Here is a 16,975-nt window from a genome sequence, read left to right as displayed (position 1 = left end):
GAGCCACTGTGCCTGGCCTGGTTCCTCAAAAAAATTAAACATAGAATGAATATATGATCCGGCGATTCCAAAGAGAATTGAAAGGAGGGACACAAAAAGATAGTTGCACACCCGCGTTCATAGCAGCATTATTCACAAGAGCTAAGAGATAGAAGCAGCCCGAGTATCCACCGATGTGTGAATGGATAAGCAAAACTGGTCTATCCATACAATGGAATATTATTCTGCCTTAAAAAGGAAGGAAATTCTGACACATGCTGCAACATGGATGAACCTTGAGGTCATTAAGCTAAGTGAAATAAGCCAGACACAAAAAGACAAATACTGTATTACACTACTTATATGAAGTCCCTAGAGTGGACATTCATAGAGACAGAAAGTAGAATGGGGGTTGCCAGGGATTGGGGGTGGTAATGGGGAGTTAGTGTTTAAAGGATACAGTATCAGTTTGGGAAGATGAAAAAGTTCCAGAGAGGGACGGATGGTAGTGATGGTTGCACAACAATGTGAATATAAGCCACTGAATTGTATACCCGAAAATGCTTAAAAGGGTAACTTTCATGTATATTTTACTACAATTTTAATTTGTATGGATCCCCAAGAAGAAAAGAATGACCTTTGTTTATGATTGTCCGTAACACCGCTGCTCTGAATCCAGTGCTTCCTACTGGGCCTAGGGTTATTGATTACATAGGGTTTGTGAATGGGGGTGTGTTTCAGAGGCTATCTGCAAAATTGCACGCAATTTTTCTGAGGAAAAGAGCAAAAAAGCTTTCATCAGACTGTCAGAGGGGTCTGTGACATACAAAAGTCTAAGATCCATTCTGAGTTGCATCCCTCATGCTGTTAATCTCCTCCCCCACCTCACCCCCTGCAGTTCTGCATAGTGGGACCAGACCCCTTCCTATCAGCAAAGGCTCAGATTCTTCACTCACCTCCCCCGTCTTCTTATCCTCCCTCTCCTCACCCAAATACCACCTTTTCTTTCATTCAGTCAGGTTGTTTACAATGCAAAGAATATTCTTAAATATGTCTTAAATTCATGGAACAAGGTTTTATTTTTTAGATAACAGTGGCTCTGAAATCAACCAAATTTCAGGTTTTTTCTGTTGCCCTTCATTTCCTGGATGGTAACATTAAACGGGTCCAGCTGTAGCTTGGAACCAGAAGGGTCCTCTGTCAAATGATTCAAATCCTCCACGTTCTGTAACCACAGATTATTTTCAACTAGCTTTTCTTGCTGATTGTATGCCTTGCATTTCACGTAGACTGTGTTCTAACAAACTGAAGACCTCTCACTCAGTCCTGTGGTCTGCCTGGGTGGTGGTGAGGAATCTCACGGTGATAACAGAGAGGTGCCTCTCAGATGCAACTTCAAAACATCAAGGGAACGAGAAATGTCACCAGCTTAATTTGCACCCAAATGAATTCTGAGACTTTTCTTTGTAACAAAATGCTTTATTTCTATTTTTAAATGAGATGCATTGTCAGGCATTCCCATGAAATATCAAAAGGCATTTACATGTGTTGTTTCAACTCTTCTTTTTTGATCACACAAAGTAGGTAGAAAAGATGTGCTGAAATAGAACAAATCAGAAACCAAGTAGTGTAAGGCATTAGGAGATACATGAAGAGAATCGCTATTTGCTTCTTGTACAGCGTGTGGCAAGTCATGGTTAGTAGTCATCATAGTTGACGCTGGCTCCATGCCTAAAGCTGTAGGGGCTCCGGGGACCAATTGCAGAGTCTTCATCATAGTGACGTTGGTAGTAATCACCATAGTATTCATGTCCATTTCGATCTCTGTTAAGCCAATAGGTGATGTCATCTTCAAATTTCTGGAGGAAAAGAGATAGAATGATAGAGAATGGATTTAAGGGCACGCAGTCCCCTAAGACCTAATCTTACCTATGGCTTTTCTCCATGGTGGTTTTTCTTCAATGATTAACAACGCTTAGTAACTCCCTGTTATTGTATTCTTGTGCTCAGAGGCCAAAGCAGTCAGCAGTATTCACTCTGATAAAAGCTATCTTTTCCCAAAGGAGTGCAGGCCCATACCTTTGCAAACTTTTGTAAAATATTTGCTAAGTGTACTCCAGACTTAAATGTTTTTCTCTCTCTTGGTAAATCAAATGGACAGCTGCCCAAATACCGTAACAACTTGGCCTGACCCTCAGGCCACATCTCACTGTGGCAAACACTGTCTTATCTTCCTACCCCATTCCTGTGCCTGGCCCTTTATATTGCATGTAGTAGATGCTTAATAAATGTTGCCTGAGTTAGATCAACCACTGCATTGGCCTATTATAGTGCCAGGGCAGAGAACTGGGGGTACATTTGATGGTGACTCTTATACCTGTGTTGTTGGTTAGAGTGTACACAGATGCATTTATTTATTCTGCAAATGCTTTGAGATGGGCACTGTGTGTCATACCCTGTGCTGGGCACTGGAGGGCTGCCAAAAACAGTCTCTGCCTTCAAGAAGCCTACTGTTCCTGAGTGACAGATATGAGATGAGACAGTTGCAGATAATAAAAGGGAAAGAGAAGCTAAAGCTAAGTAAGTAGTATAGAATGATGCTCAGGCTTTGGTTTGGGCAACTGATCTTGGCTATTAATACATTTTTTTTAAAGGAGAGATTAATGTTTCTTTGGTGGTGGTGAAGGTGCGAGATTAATTTAGACTAGGACTCACGTGTGTTGATGCTCAGGACATGGCAAGAGATTTAGTGTGAGAGCAAAAAGGCAGGGAGATGACAGATGGGCTGGGTGAATGGGTCATGCCATTGGGGTGCAGGGCCAGTTTTTCTCCAAGCATGGCCCATGCACCCCTATATCCAAATCACAAATGCAGGTTCTCAGGCACCAGCCACTCCATGCCTCCTGCATGAAACTTTCTGATGTTTGGGACTCAGCAACCTGTTATTATTTTAACAAGACTGCCAATGAACATTAATTAATATTGAGAACTTTGTTAGGCTGGAATCCCCAGCCTAGCCCGTGTCTGTGGTCTCTGGGGCTCAGTGGTCATCCACTCTTGGTGGGCAGTGGGCCAGCTAGTGCTGGGCTAAAGAGCATGATTCCAATTTCTCACTGCCATTCTCTATACCTGAGGTCTGAATCATCTGAGCCCACCTCAGCCTCTGCCTTGGGAAGGAGGACACCGACTTCTTTGGCTCCATCTCTAGTTTTGCTTCTCCCATAATACAACATTTTTGGCCATGGTGAAACAATCTTGCTGCTTGGGTTTTCTCATTTTATTTTTTTCATTTATTTATTTTTTAAGAGGGAGTTTCACTCTTTCACCCAGGCTGGAGTGAAGTGGCATGATTTCGGCTCACTGCAACCTCCGCCCCCCACCAGGTTCAAGCGATTCTCCTGCCTCAGCCTCCCTAGTAGCTGGGATTATAGCCATCTGCCACCATGCCTGGCTAATTTTTTTTTGTATTTTTAGTAGAGACGGGGTTTTGCCATGTTGGCCAGGCTGGTCTCCAACTCCTGACCTCAGGTGATCCACCCATCTCAGCCTCCCAAAGTGCTAGGATTACAGGCATGAGCCCCTGTGCCTGGCCTCTCATTTTACAAGTTTGCTTGCAGTTTAGCTTAAATATGTATTTTCAACAATTTTTTAAAATGTTTGATGAATACAGAAATAATATAGATTAAGATTTTCAAATCTGTATGTAAGAGAAGAACATAGAAAGAGAAGATCATATTCCTTTGCCAGAGACCACTAGTGACACTTGGATGTAGTCATTGTACTCTTTTGAATGCATATTAAGTTACTGTAATCTTATTTGATCCTCATCTTTATTCTGGTTTTGTCACCTGACATTATTTGAGCAGTTTCTGCATGTTAAACTCTCTCTCTTTTTTTTTTCTTTTTTGAGATGGAGTCTCATTCTGTCACCCAGGCTGGAGTGCAGTGGTGTGATCACAGCTCACAGCAACCTCCACCTCCCGGGTTCAAGGGATTCTTCTGTCTCAGCCCCCTGAGTAGCTGAGACTACAGGCGTGTGCCATATACCTGGCTAATTTTTTGTATCTTTAGTAGAGACGGGATTTTGCCCTGTTGGCCAGACTGGTCTTGAACTCCTGACCTCAGGTGATCCACCTGCCTTGGCCTCCCAAAGTGCTGGGATTACAGGCATGAGCCACCATGCCCGTCCCTGCATGTTAAATTCCTAATGCCCATTTTAATGATGGTCATCAAAGAAATGCAAATTACTGAAAGAAGATATAGCATTTTCATCTATCAAGTAAGCAAACATATATTTTTAATTTTCAGTGAGAACACCAGATGCTGCTGAAGATTCCAGAAAACTGTTGCTCTTACATGTGACTCACAGGAATGTGCAATTTGACAATACTCAGAAATACTTAAATGTGATTCCACCCTTGCCCCAGGAACCTCACTGGGAAGAATGTGGTCTAAGTAAAAGGCAAACTGTACAGAGATGCAAATAATAGCACCTGCCTTTTGGGTTGTTGTGAATGTGAAGTAAGTTCATACCTCTAAGTACTTAGAATCATGCTTGGCTCAGAGTTTGGCTATACATGTTTACCTATTTGCACAGAAAAAGAAAAAAAAGCAAAAAGACACTTAGAGAACAAGTAATATGTCCAATGGTTGGAAATGTGAAGGAAATTTTGGTATAGCCACATGATTTCATTTTATGTAGCCATTAAAAATGATATGTCTAAGGGGTTTAGTTTTTTCTTCACCTACTGCAGTATTGTGTATACACCGTCTAAATGAATCATGTGCCTGTTTTGAAAAACACATGCAACTGCCCAGTTGGAGGTCCTGCCCGTGAAAAGCCCATCTGCTCCCTGGTGGGGCAGCACAGGCCATGGGTCCTCCCTCTACGTCTTACACAGGGAGCTCAGCCTCCTCAGTCACCATGGACGGATGCCCATGTAGCCACATCTATGACTTCCATAGGCTGCCGTCTCACCTCCACACGCACCCCAGGTGGGAGCCTAAGATTATAAACTCTTTGTCTTTCATTCAATGAATATGTCCACCAATGCCATCTAGGTGCATGAACTGTAAACCATCTTTTCCTATAAGCGCATTGACAAATTTTCCCCAAAACCTCTACAAAGACCCATCCTCCCTTTACAGGTCCTTTTTCATCTCTTTTCATTATCATCATAGACCCTGGCATCCCTGTTGTTTCTGACAGCCTTCAAGTTAAAAGTTAAAAGGTTTTGGGGGATTGTGAGTTATTTTAAGGATACCCTGGCAAAACTGTTCAGCCAAGTTAAAAGTGTTCCCAAGAAAGTCAGATTCTCAATGAATCTAGGTCTCCGCTGTTTTGGTTCATGACTGCCGTGGGTTCTGCCTCCTGAATGTACCCTGGTGGAAACTTCCAGCCATCGCCCTTACACCATAGGTAACATGATCCAGTGCCTGATAGCACTTGGCATATGATGGGACTCTTACTTTAGGAATGAACAGCAAAGCTGAATTTTCTGCTTCCTATTTCCCTGAGCCAGGCCTCCTCCCCGCCACCCTGCCCTGTGGAAGCCAGGCCTGCGGCCGGAGGCAACACCTACCGCTTCGTCAAAACCCATGTAGAGAAACTGCTGGTACCACTGCTGCACCTCGGGCCGAGTACGGTCCCACAACTGCCGCTTCTGGCGCTTCAGGCTGCCAAGGAATTCTTTGGCTTTGTTCTCATCAACGGCCACTTTAGTCTTAGTTGGAACAGGTGCTGAAATCATCAATTCCCCATCCCCAAAGCACAAAGAATGATTTCCTTCCTCACTTGCAGTGAATCCCTGTTACACATCCCATCCCCCACCACCATGTGTAGGAGGGTTTTGACTCTCAACTTCATTCTTACTTGCATATGACAATGTGACACAGCCTCGTAGATTCTGTCACCATGCTTCCTGTTAGTAAGTGCTATTTGGTACAGCCCTATAAAGGGGCATGGACTCAACTTCAACCTCTAGGTCCTCAGGGTAGAAATGAAATTCAGCTCATTCCCTGCAGCCCACTCACGCCCGGGACCCAGGCCTTTCCCAGGGGCAAGTGGCCCACCCCTCAGGCTCCGCATTCAGGAAACAGACTGGATATCTAGGGCCACACAGGTATACGGGCATGTCCATTGCGTATGCCAACACAAGAGGGTTGTGCTTGGCTCAGGAGATTATGTAAGAAAAAGGAACTGGAATGATGAGCCCCGGGTGAGCAGGGACCAGACCCTGCCCAACAGTAGAGCTGATTCTCACACCAGGCTGCTGGGACACAGAATCCCCTTAAGCCAGTGCCTCTCTGTGCCTCACAGTCTGACCATTGATGCAGGATACTGACCCGCACCCTCACACTGCTGCTGCTAACGTCTTTCCATCACAGTCTCAATTGTTGAAATGGAACCACTTCTGCAGGATGTGCTCGAGGAAGCCACTGTGCCATTAGGCGTTTTTCTCCTGCTGTCACGTTTTCAGCCTCTGTCCCCTTATCTATAAAAGTGGATGGACGGTCCCTCTCGATGACGTTAGGAAAAATGCACAGGATCATGGAAATGCAGGCCTGGTGCATTCGTTGGTCGTATGGATAAATATCAGCAAGGTTTTTTGTTTGTTTGTTTACAATCCCTTCAGGGATTGTAACAGTGTTTTGTACACAGTAGGTGCTCAATATGTGTTTCTTGATTTGAACTGAATCAAGGCTGCGGGATGCTCACCTAGGAGTTGTGACTGCCTCAGCAGCTTGCTCACCTATGACAAACTGGCTCTGTGAGGGCGTTGTTCATCCCTGGGCATCCGTGAGGTGAGGCTCTGGCCACCACGCAGCACAGGGAGGGGACCCTCTGAGCCACCTCAGAGATTCGGGGTGGGCCAGGGCTTCTTGGGTGGCTGGAAACCCAGGAAAAGATGCTGGGACCGCCCCCAAGCTTGTTCTCCAGCCACCTGTGGGAGGGCCCCTGAGCAGCAACTGGGGAGTGTGGGAAGAACGACTGAGGACCCCACTTCAGGGAGGACGTTCAGCCTGCTAGAATCCCCCATAAACTAGGAGGGAAAGAATAACTGACTAAATGGTCACATCAGAAGTGTGGTCACACTTTTTCATTTCTAAGGGATTCTTAATTTTACAGATAGAGATGAAAGTTGGGAGAGGGAAAATGACATTCACGAGACCCCACAATTGATCCACCTGATCTGATTACAGCAGGTCCAGAACCTGTGTGTTGTGACCCCCAGACTGTTCAATTTCTATGACATTTTGCTGCTGTCACATTTGTCTTAGATGCATTATTCAAAACAGAGGCTAATAACAAGAAAGGCTTTCCTGTGTGAAACCCTTCCCCAAGAGCTCCTTGGATACACGGACTACCGCAACATTGCTGTTCCACGCCTGCCCCACTAACTGAGGATTATGTGCTCCAAAGATAGTCTCTAAAGTGTTCCATGGTCCTAAAATAAATAGCATGCAATTAACACTGTACTACTGTTTCTTTTATTTTTGTGTCCACACTGACAGGTTTCAGAAAAATAACCTTCAGACATTTACTGGCAATAATATTTATCTAATAAAATACCACACCACATACCCACAGCATAAGCCCTTCATATCTGCTAACCTTTTAAGGAGTAAACACTTTTGATTTTCCAAATACAAGACGCCAGTGAGCACAATCCATATTGCCATTTCATTTCCATCCAGTTAAGAATGCATCCCTTATCCATTTGGGGTATATTTACCTTCTCGTTTTTGAAGCATCAGCTTGAGTTTATTTCCACTTATGCCACCTAAAGGAATGAAAATTGAAATCAATATCAGAGTTACACTGCTCCCTTCAATTTATCAAGGGCAAAAATCAGAGTGGGAGAAAACAACTGTGGGCCCTTGCCTTGATTTGGCAACTTGGTAACATCACAGTATTTCAAGTTTGCTGTATTCCTTGTCCCGCAGGATAAACAATTCACGCTACCCATGGCTAATACTGGTGATAATGACCACAGCCGACCAAGGGTATTACGATTTGAGCTAGTCAGAGTGATGCTGTTCTTTTAGCCCTGTGTCTTACTATGAGGCGCAGCCATCTGTCAAGCGCATCTTCCTGCAAACTTTCGCTTCATGGTGTAATACGTTGAATAGTGAATAGTGTCCTCCCGAAACTCCTATCCACCAGAAACCCCTGAATGTGAGCTTATTTGGAAATGGGGTCTTTTCAGATATAATCCATTAAGGATCTTAAGATTTTTCTTTTTTAAAAAATTTTCTTTTCTTTCTTTCTTTTTTTTTTAACAGCCTTACCCATCACTGAGAGGGTCTCAAGATGTTATCATATGGGATTTAGACGGATAGAAATCCAGTGACTGGTGTTTTTATAAGAAGAAGAGAGGATCCAGAGAGGTCACCCATGTGAAGACAGAGGCAGGCAGAAATGGGAGTCAGGCTCCCACACACTGGGGAACTTGCCTTCGCTCTCTAAAAGTGCAGCCCAGTTTTGTAGCTTGCCCAGATCACCCTAAAATCAACCATGATTTGTACCACTTGCTGTTATTCGTATTCACTTTTAAAAGTGTTTCTGATCAGCTCAATCATTTTTAATAGAAAATACCTTGTCTGGCCTGATAGAACACATGCCTCCACCCAGCGAACTGGCTTGCAGACCTATAGAAGTCTCTGACCCTTAACTGTTGCATGCAGACATGCTGACATCGTAAGTAGTGAGTAGAGCATCTTCGGGTGTAAGGAACTGGAGTCAGGCCCCAGGATGGAGGTAATGGTGACCACTTTCTCAGCAGAGTTCTTAGCCTCTCCATCCATGCACAGGCTCCAGGGGGTCTAGAAAGGCATGTAAAATTGCACTTGCATCTGCAAAGGCACAGTTTTCTGGGAATAGGAAACATAGCTTTTGCCAGACTCTTAAAAGTGTCTGTGACCCAAATAAAATTAAGAACCCCTGCTTTGTTTGTGAATTATACATCAGTAAAGCTGGGGGAAAAAATAAATGTTTTAAAAGAGAACCTCTGCATAAAGAATTTACTATGGAGTTGGGGAGAAAAATATATCCATAGCCAAGAGTCACAAGCTGGCTGCCCTACCTGAGGATGCATTTTATTAGCATACCCAGTGTTTACAAATTTTGAATTTGAATGCCTCTCAGCCCAAGTCACTTAGCACACCCATGGTCTGTAAGCAGCCACCTAACCTAATAGCCTCCTGTAGCATTTGGATTAAAGTGCTACCTAGCTGCCTTCAGAGTCATTGGGCCATCCAGGGAGCCTGCTGGCCTGCCCTCTGGGATGGGACAGGAAACCTGCTAGAACTTATTAAGTCTATTTCCTGCTAAGTGCCTCCCTCGTAATTCACGGGTAGGGTGGCCACACTTTCTGGCTGTCCAGGGACAGCCCTGGTATATACCTGTTGTCCTTGTAAATTAATGATAGTGCCTCCTTTTGCTCTCAAAAGTGTTTCAGCTTGGATGATAAATTACATGGCCACCCAATTTTTTGAGGTTTAATGGCATGGAAATGGCTTCATAAGATCTCTAGGGACCACACTGAAGGGCCAGGGAAGAGAGGTGGTGGTTTCCCTCACACCTTCCCTGTGAGACCTGGGAGTCTGCTGGGTGGCGAGCTAAGATATCAGCGTAGTGCACAGCAGCCTGTGGGAGAGCTGCAGTGGTTTTTGTTGTCTGTGCTCTAGTCGGTCTACAGTGATATAGCTGTTTAAAAAGCAATTGCAATCTTAGGCTGTTTAATAAAGGATACTTAAAAAAAGAAAGTAACTGTCCTGTCGCTGTTCCATCACAGCTCTGAACAGACCTCCCCTCTACTATTTAGTTCAGTTCACATCATCTCACTTGAAGAAGGTCATAGAAAAACTGGAGTTGTGGTCAAAGGAGAGTGTCCAGAGAGGACTAGTGCCCAAACATGTGTTATATGAGAAGAAATTAAAGGAATTTAGGTGTTTAACCTAGAGAAATAAAACCTGTGGGGCTGGGTGTGGTGGCTCACACCTGTAACCCCAGCACTTTGGGAGGCCAAGGCAGGCACATTGCCTGAGGTCAGGAGTTCGAGACCGGCCTGGTCAACTTGGCGAAACCCCATCTCTACTAAAAATACAAAAAATTAGCCTAGTGTGGTGGTGCATGCCTGTAGTCCCAGCTACTCGGGAGGCTGAGGCAGGAGAATCACTTGAACCTGGGAGATGGAAGTTGTAGTGAACCAAGATAGTGTCACTGCACTCCATCCTGGGTGACAGAGTGAGACTCCATCTCAGAAAAAGAAAGAAAGAGAGAGAGAAAGGAAGAAGGGAAGAAAGAAAGAGAAAGAAAGAAGGAAAGAAAGAAAGAAAGAAAAGAAAGAAAGGGGAAAGAAAGAAAAAAGAAAGAAAGAAGAAAGAAAGAAAAGAAAGAAGGAAAGAAAGAAGAAAGAAAGAAAAGAAAATAAAGAGAAAGAAAGAGGAAAGAAAAAAAGAAAGAGAAAGAAGAAAGAAAGAAAAGAAAGAAGGAAAGAAAGAAGAAAGAAAGAAAAGAAAATAAAGAGAAAGAAAGAGGAAAGAAAAAAAGAAAGAGAAAGAAGAAAGAAAGAAAAGAAAGAAGGAAAGAAAGAAGAAAGAAAGAAAAGAAAAGAAAAAAGAAAGAAAGAAAGAAAGAAGGAAGGAAGGAAACAAACAAACTTGTGGGAGGACAGCAAAGGCTTTGAGGGGCCACTGGGCCATAGGTTAGGGCATGAAGTAAGGTTTCTAACACCCAGACAGACAGCCACCCAAGATGGGACAAATGGCCTTGGGGGGTTTGAGATTAAGAGTTGCTGGAGGTGTCTGAGCATAAATAAAGATGAGCACTTGAGCAGGCTACTGTAGAGGGGATTTTCTAATTAGATGGGGGTGGGACTACTGTTAAACACTCTACTTCCCTTCCAAACTTAAATTCAATGAAGAAATCTATGAAAATATTTGCCAAGGGAGACAGATATGTTCCTTGGCACTAATAATAGCATTCATTAATGTCTTAACATTTGTCAGTCTCTAACAGCTCACAGGGTAGTGCATACAGAATTAAGTATGGCCCCTCCATCTGTTTGCCTTCTGTAAAAGTGCTTAACAATTAATGAATGAAATGTGGTCTGATGTTGAAAGAGACATTGGGTGTAGGCATTTGCGATGAGGCTGCAATTTCTTGCAGCAAGTGTATGTCACTATTACTCCAGAAACGAGAGCCTCACCAAACCTTAGCTATAGACCGAAAAGCACAAATAAGTCCCAAATTATGAATTATGAATGTTGCTACTGTGCCAGGTACTACACACTGAACTCCATATCAGTACATATAATTGGACACTACACTAAATTTGTTTGAGGAAAAGAATAAGGAACAATAGAATAGCTGTGATTTTTTTCTGTATTACGGATTTTTCACCCAATATCATCAGTTGTTCATTCGAGGCTGCAATAATAAGCACTCCTGAATTTATCCAATCCAGCTGCCTAGTATTAGCTCTCCCAGCAAATTCAGAGCTGCAAAATGCTCCTTTGAAGGTGCTTAATATTAATAAATTGATCAAGAAGGGGCCACGGTTGTTTTCTTTATTAAGTGTTTGAGTGAAGAAGGGTGTGGTAGTTCAAGCCTATAATCCTAGCACTTTGGGAAGCCAAGGCAGAAGCATCACTTGAGCCCAGGAGTTCAAGAGCAGCCTGGGCTACATAGTGAGACTCATCTCTACTAAAAATTAAAAGCAAAAAAAAAAAAAAAAAAAAATTGCCAGGCATGGTGTCACACACCTGTAGTCCCAGCTACTTGGGAGGCTGAGGTGGGAGGATTGCTTGAGCCCGGGAGATCCAGGCTGCAGTGAGCTATGATCACACCACTGCACTCTGCCTGGGCAACAAAGTGAGACCCCGCCTCAAAAAAAAAAAAAAAAAAAAAGTTTGGAGGTGGCATAAAGAGTCACCTTTGGGATTACATAAAGATTTTCATTGTAGGCTGGGCATGGTGGTTCACATTTGTAATCCTAGCACTTTGGGAGGCCAAGGTTGGCGGATCACCTGAGGTCGGCAGTTCGAGACCAGCCTGACCAACATGGAGAAACCCCATCTCTACTAAAAATACAAACAAAACAAAACAAAACAAAAAACACCTTAGCTGGGCGTGGTGGCACATGCCCGTAATTCCAGCTACTCGGGAGGCTGAGGTAGGAGAATTGCTTGAACCCGGGAGGCGGAGGTTGCGGTGAGCCAAGATCATGCCATTGCACTCCAGCCTGGGCAACAAGAGCAAAACTCCATCTCAAAACCATATATATATATATTTTAATTGTATAAGAACTTTCACATCCCAGCTCGGTGATGATATTTTAACTGACTTCTATCACTGAGTTATTGGTATAAACTAAATAAAATACAAGTCCTGAAAATAAATGGCTTGTAGCCAGTGCTCACTCGACTTACTCATATATGCTTTTTTCTTCTTCTTCTTTTATTTATTTATTTATTTATTTATTTATTTATTTATTTATTTTGCGACGAAGTTTCGCTCGTGTCACCCAGGCTGGAGTGCAATGGCACGATCTCAGCTCACCGCAATCTCCGCCTCCCAGATGCAAGCGATTCTCCTGCCTCAGCCTCCTGAGTAGCTGGGATTACAGGTATGTGCCACCACGTCTGGCATTTTTAGTAGAGACGGAGTTTCTCCATGTTGGTCAGGCTGGTCTCGAACTCCCGACCTCAGGTGATCTGCCCTCCCCACCCTCGGCCTCCTAAAGTGCTGGGATTACAGGTATGAGCCACCGAGGCCGGCCCAGATGTGCCTCTTAAAATGGCAAGAACAAAGAGTGGGAGGCAGGTAAACCATACAATGGGAAATGACTGACTAGCTTCCCCTGTGATTCTAATGTGGAACAGTAATCCTCCCCACCTGAACAGACCCCACGACCTCTCCTGCTGTTCTAGCAACCCCGGGGCTCCATCCCAGGGCTCCTACTGAATGTCCCCTGCCTCCTCTCACCTGGAGTTCAGTTTTCATACCTGTTTTGAATGAGCAAAATACAGAAACTGAGCAATCGAGTGAGCCTCCCTTTCACATTAGGCAGTGCCCAGCTCCTTTGCAGTGGGACAGCGCCAGTCTCAGGCTCTTGGGCAAGTCACTTCATACACCAGTAACTCTGAGGTCACAATCCCTGCCTCCCCAAGGTGTAAGCTTCAAAGGCAGTCATGTGTCCTTGAGGCCACTTGTGAACCATAAAGGTTCCTCCTACCCAGTGAAGGTGGTAACTCAGGACAAACGATGGCTTCAGATTATGGTTCCTAAAGTGGGGCCTGTGGAGCCCAGCGTTCAGATATCGGAGCACCCATCATTCTGGGTGTGCGTGTGAATGCACGTTTTACAGAGAGCGAGCGGGGAATTTTAGAGTTTTCAACCGATTCGCTGGGAGCTCCACGAAGCAGAAAAGATTAAGCATTACTCCTTTAAGAGCCTTTCCCCTCTCTGGGGTGTGAGGCCTGAGTCCAGCTTTGCAAATTGCAACTTGACCCAGCTGGGAAGCGCAAGTCAACTCGGTTGCTAAGCGACTGCCTGGAAGGGAATCGCGGTGATGGTGCCATTTGCTTCCTCTGGGTTACCAGCTGCGTAAAGCCCCCGCAACCCCTTTGCCCCTTACGTTAAGCCCCGAAACACTTCTTGCCCACCCTTCGGACGCCTGGACCTCCTTGCCCAAGATTGCCCGGGAGATCTGAGACCCTCCCCTTGACCCCGGTACTCTCTCCACCCGCACAAGCTCACCCCTTCGCACTCGTGCGAGTGCAAAACCCCAGACCCGGTCCTCTACCACCCGCTTGGCCCGGCCTAGGCTAAGGATAGGTCCCTACGCCGCCACCCCATCACCGATCGCTCTCCCCGGGCACCCTGGAAGCGCCACACGGGGCCAACCCCTGGTGCCGCTATCAATCAGCCTGGCATCGCCCCGCTCTGGTGCCGCTATCAATCAGCCTGGCATCGCCCCGCTCACCTGGGCCCCAGCACAGGAGCAGGAGCAGCGCCAGCCCGGTCAGGGCCAGGACAGCAGGCCGAGCGGGGGAGGCGGCCATGGCGGCGGGGCGCGAGCAGGAGGGCGAGGGGCGCACTTCGAGCAGCTGCGCGAGAGAACTGGACGCGGGAAAGGAGTGCCAGCGGGCAGGCGCGGCCGCGGGTTATCCCTGCGTCGCTGCCGGGGCGGGACCCAGCGGGTGGGCTCCGCGCCAAAGGGCTGAAGGCCAAGCGGTTGCGCCTAGCCCACGGGCGAGCACCGCCGAGGTCCTCTCTCCCGTCCCGGCCCCAAGGGGAACGCAGCCCCTGGGCTCCAAGGCCAAGGATGCTCGGCCACGGAGAACAGCCGGCGGCGGGGCGCCGCGTGGCCAGCGCTGCCGGCAGCGAAAGCGGTTAGGACAAGCTGGGTTCCGGAGACCCAGGGAAGGGCAGAAGGCATCGGGAGAAGGGACGAGGCCCCCTGGCCACTCAGAGGGAGGACTTGACGCATCCCAGCGCTGGGGTGTCTCCTTGGCTTCCCCACTTTCTCCTCCCGCCCCAGCCACGCCACTGTTCCCCTTACTCCTCGTCCCTTCCTTCCCTATCTCCCTCCCTCCGTGCTTGGGGGCCTTGCTTCTGCCTGGTTTGTAAAGTGGGCTTTGGAATTTCCTTAGTTCAGAGCTGCTCTTAAGGATGCCTCAGGCGGGGCTGTTTTTTGAGATATTTTGAAAGACTCCACAGTCTGGGTTCAGAGCTGCAGTCCAGGAAATCGTCTCACCCAAACTTCTCCAACAGAAAAGCCTTTGAGAAACCAGGAACCTGGTGCCCTGCACCTGTGAGCAAAACCACTGCTTCCCTTTGCCCGCTCTGTAATCCGGGCACACTTCAGCGAGCGATGTTAAGGTGAGACCCAAAGGAAACGCAGAACTGCATCCCAGTAACTGGCCTGTTCAAATGTAGAGGACACGTGAAAGGCGGCGTAGTGAACAAAAACTAGAACAACTTTATCCCAACGGGACTCTGAGCGGGTCACCTAATTATTCTCTCCAGGCCTGGGCTACAAAAGGATGGTGATGTGAGATTACCTTTCCTGTCTTCCCATCTCAGATCTGCCCTGAACTGAGCTGATTACCTCTTTCCTTCACCAAGGTTCTCACTTATTTTTCCCCCCCTGAGACGGAGTTTCACTCTTGTTGCCCAGGCTGGAGTGCAGTGATGGAATCTCACTCACTGCAACCTCCGCCTCCCGGGTTCAAGCGATTCTCCTGCCTCAGCCTCCTGAGTAGCTGAGATTACAGGCATGCGCCACGAGGCCCGGCTAATTATGTATTTTTAGTAGAGAAGGGATTTTACCATGTTGACAAGGCTGGTCATGAACTCCTGAACTCAGGTGATTCACCCGCATCGGCCTCCCAAAGTGTTAGGATTACAGGTGTGAGCCACCGCACCGGCCAGTATTTTTATACCCTCCAGTGGTAAGCGCTTACTGTCTCTCCATATAATTAGCTCTCCACGCAATGCAGTTGAGTTTCTCCAGCAGGAAGGAGAAAGAAGTCTTCTAACATTGAGCTAGGAAAGACAGATGGTGGCCCACCAAAGAAAAAAGTGCGAAGTGGATCTGAGTTAAATAATGATACTGCCCAGGGTGTCAGAGAGAATCAGAAGGATAATGTTACACATCTAGCTATCTTGGGGAAGTGCTTCTAAACCCTTGAGGAAACCGTAGAATAGGGGATAGGAGTTTTAAAAGTAACTAGGCATGTATTTACTTTTGCCTGAGGACAAGAAATTTATCATTACAAAGAAAAATCAAAGCACATAAAAAGCCAATGTTCTGTTTGGATTGGTTTAGAACATACATTAAACATAATGGCTGGAATCTCTTATTTATCCTGTGGAGATCATCCCCCTTACCCCAAATTGCTACCAATATCTGCTTCTAATATGACATTCAAATTCTCTTCACTTAAGGGGGGTCATGGTGGCTCACGCCTCTAATCCTAGCACTTTGGGAGGCTGAGGAGGGCAGATCACTTGAGGTCAAGAGTTCGAGACCAGCCTGGCCAACATGGTGAAACCCCCCTCTCTACAAAAATACAAAAATTAGCCAGGCATGGTGGTGCATGCCTGTAGTCCCAGCTACTTGGGAGGCTGAGGCAGGAGAATCACTTGAACCAAGGAGGAGGTGGTTGCAGTGAGCCGAGATTGCGCCACTGCACTCCAGCCTGGGCGACAAAGCGAGACACTATCTCAAAAAAAGTAAATTATCTTCACTTAATCGGGATATGATCAGAGAGTGTTCTGTAGCAGGGAGCCTCTCACTCTGCCTTCAGAGGGGCCGCTAAACTCATGTGTTCAGCCTGGAGATGCTATGTCAGTTCTTATGCTGATATCTAAGTTCCTTTTCATCTATTTGTTCAAAGATATTTACTTATTGTCTTAGTCCATTTGGGCTGCTAAACAAAATCCCGTAAGCTGGGTAGCTTATAAACAACAGAAATAGATTTTGCACAGTTCTGGAGGCTGGAAATCCAAGACTAAGGCCCCAGCAGATTTGGTGTCTGGTCAGGCCCTGCTTCCTGCTTCCTAGATGGCACCTTCTTGCTGTGTCCTCATATGGTAGAAGGGGTGAGGGAGCTCTCTGGGGCTCTTTTATGAGGTCACAAATCCCACTCATGAGGGATCCATCCTCAGTACCTGATCATCTCCCAAAGGCCCCACCTCATAACACCTCACTTCAGGAATTAGGATTTAATGTATGAATTTAGGGGAAACACAAAAATTCAGTTTGTAGCACCTATAAAATGCTAACTACATGTGAGACCCTATTAAAGGTCCTTTTCTTACTAGTCACTTAAATTCGTCATCCCTTTCATGTACAAGACCCTCCTTTCTCCCGCTGCTAAGTCTGGTCTGATTTTTCATTCCAGTGTTTCTCAAACTTAGTCTGAAAATCCCAAGGGGCTTGTTAGTGCAGATTTCTGGGTGACATCCCCTGGAATGCTGTAG

At 46.0% G+C, this 16,975-nt stretch overlaps 1 protein-coding gene across 2 annotated transcripts; it reads right to left on the bottom strand.

Moving 5' to 3' along the window:
- Nucleotides 1-1,437: 1,437 nt before the first annotated feature.
- Nucleotides 1,438-16,578, bottom strand: ECRG4 (ECRG4 augurin precursor). 2 transcript variants are annotated; one of them, XM_054476353.1, is made up of 5 exons: nt 16,398-16,578; nt 8,579-8,805; nt 7,716-7,763; nt 5,562-5,719; nt 1,438-1,838 (listed from the first exon to the last, which is right to left on the bottom strand). In XM_054476353.1, the coding sequence occupies exons 2-5, from the start codon at nt 8,781-8,783 to the stop codon at nt 1,677-1,679; spliced, it is 573 nt and encodes a 190-aa protein (XP_054332328.1). In that variant the 5' UTR covers nt 8,784-8,805; nt 16,398-16,578; the 3' UTR covers nt 1,438-1,676. The 2 variants fall into 2 exon arrangements, with proteins under 2 accessions (XP_054332328.1, XP_054332329.1); XM_054476354.1 differs by lacking the exons at nt 8,579-8,805; nt 16,398-16,578 and adding an exon at nt 13,971-14,135.
- Nucleotides 16,579-16,975: the final 397 nt, after the last annotated feature.

This window comes from Pongo pygmaeus, chromosome 12 (genome assembly GCF_028885625.2).
Source record: "Pongo pygmaeus isolate AG05252 chromosome 12, NHGRI_mPonPyg2-v2.0_pri, whole genome shotgun sequence".
Classification (NCBI taxonomy): domain Eukaryota; kingdom Metazoa; phylum Chordata; class Mammalia; order Primates; family Hominidae; genus Pongo; species Pongo pygmaeus.
The sequence above is the reverse complement of the archived record's forward strand: the minus strand, read 5'-3'. Positions and strand labels throughout refer to the sequence as shown.

Excerpts from the sequence above, each read along its gene's own strand:
- ECRG4 (XM_054476353.1), bottom strand. The coding sequence starts at position 8,783 with ATGGAGAGGCTAAGAACTCTGCTGAGAAAGTGGTCACCATTACCTCCA. Across the intron at positions 5,720-7,715 it reads GATGCTTCAAAAACGAGAAG|CACCTGTTCCAACTAAGACT; the intron begins GTAAATATACCC and ends TGATGATTTCAG. Across the intron at positions 1,839-5,561 it reads ACATGGGTTTTGACGAAGCG|AAATTTGAAGATGACATCAC; the intron begins GTAGGTGTTGCC and ends CTTTTCCTCCAG.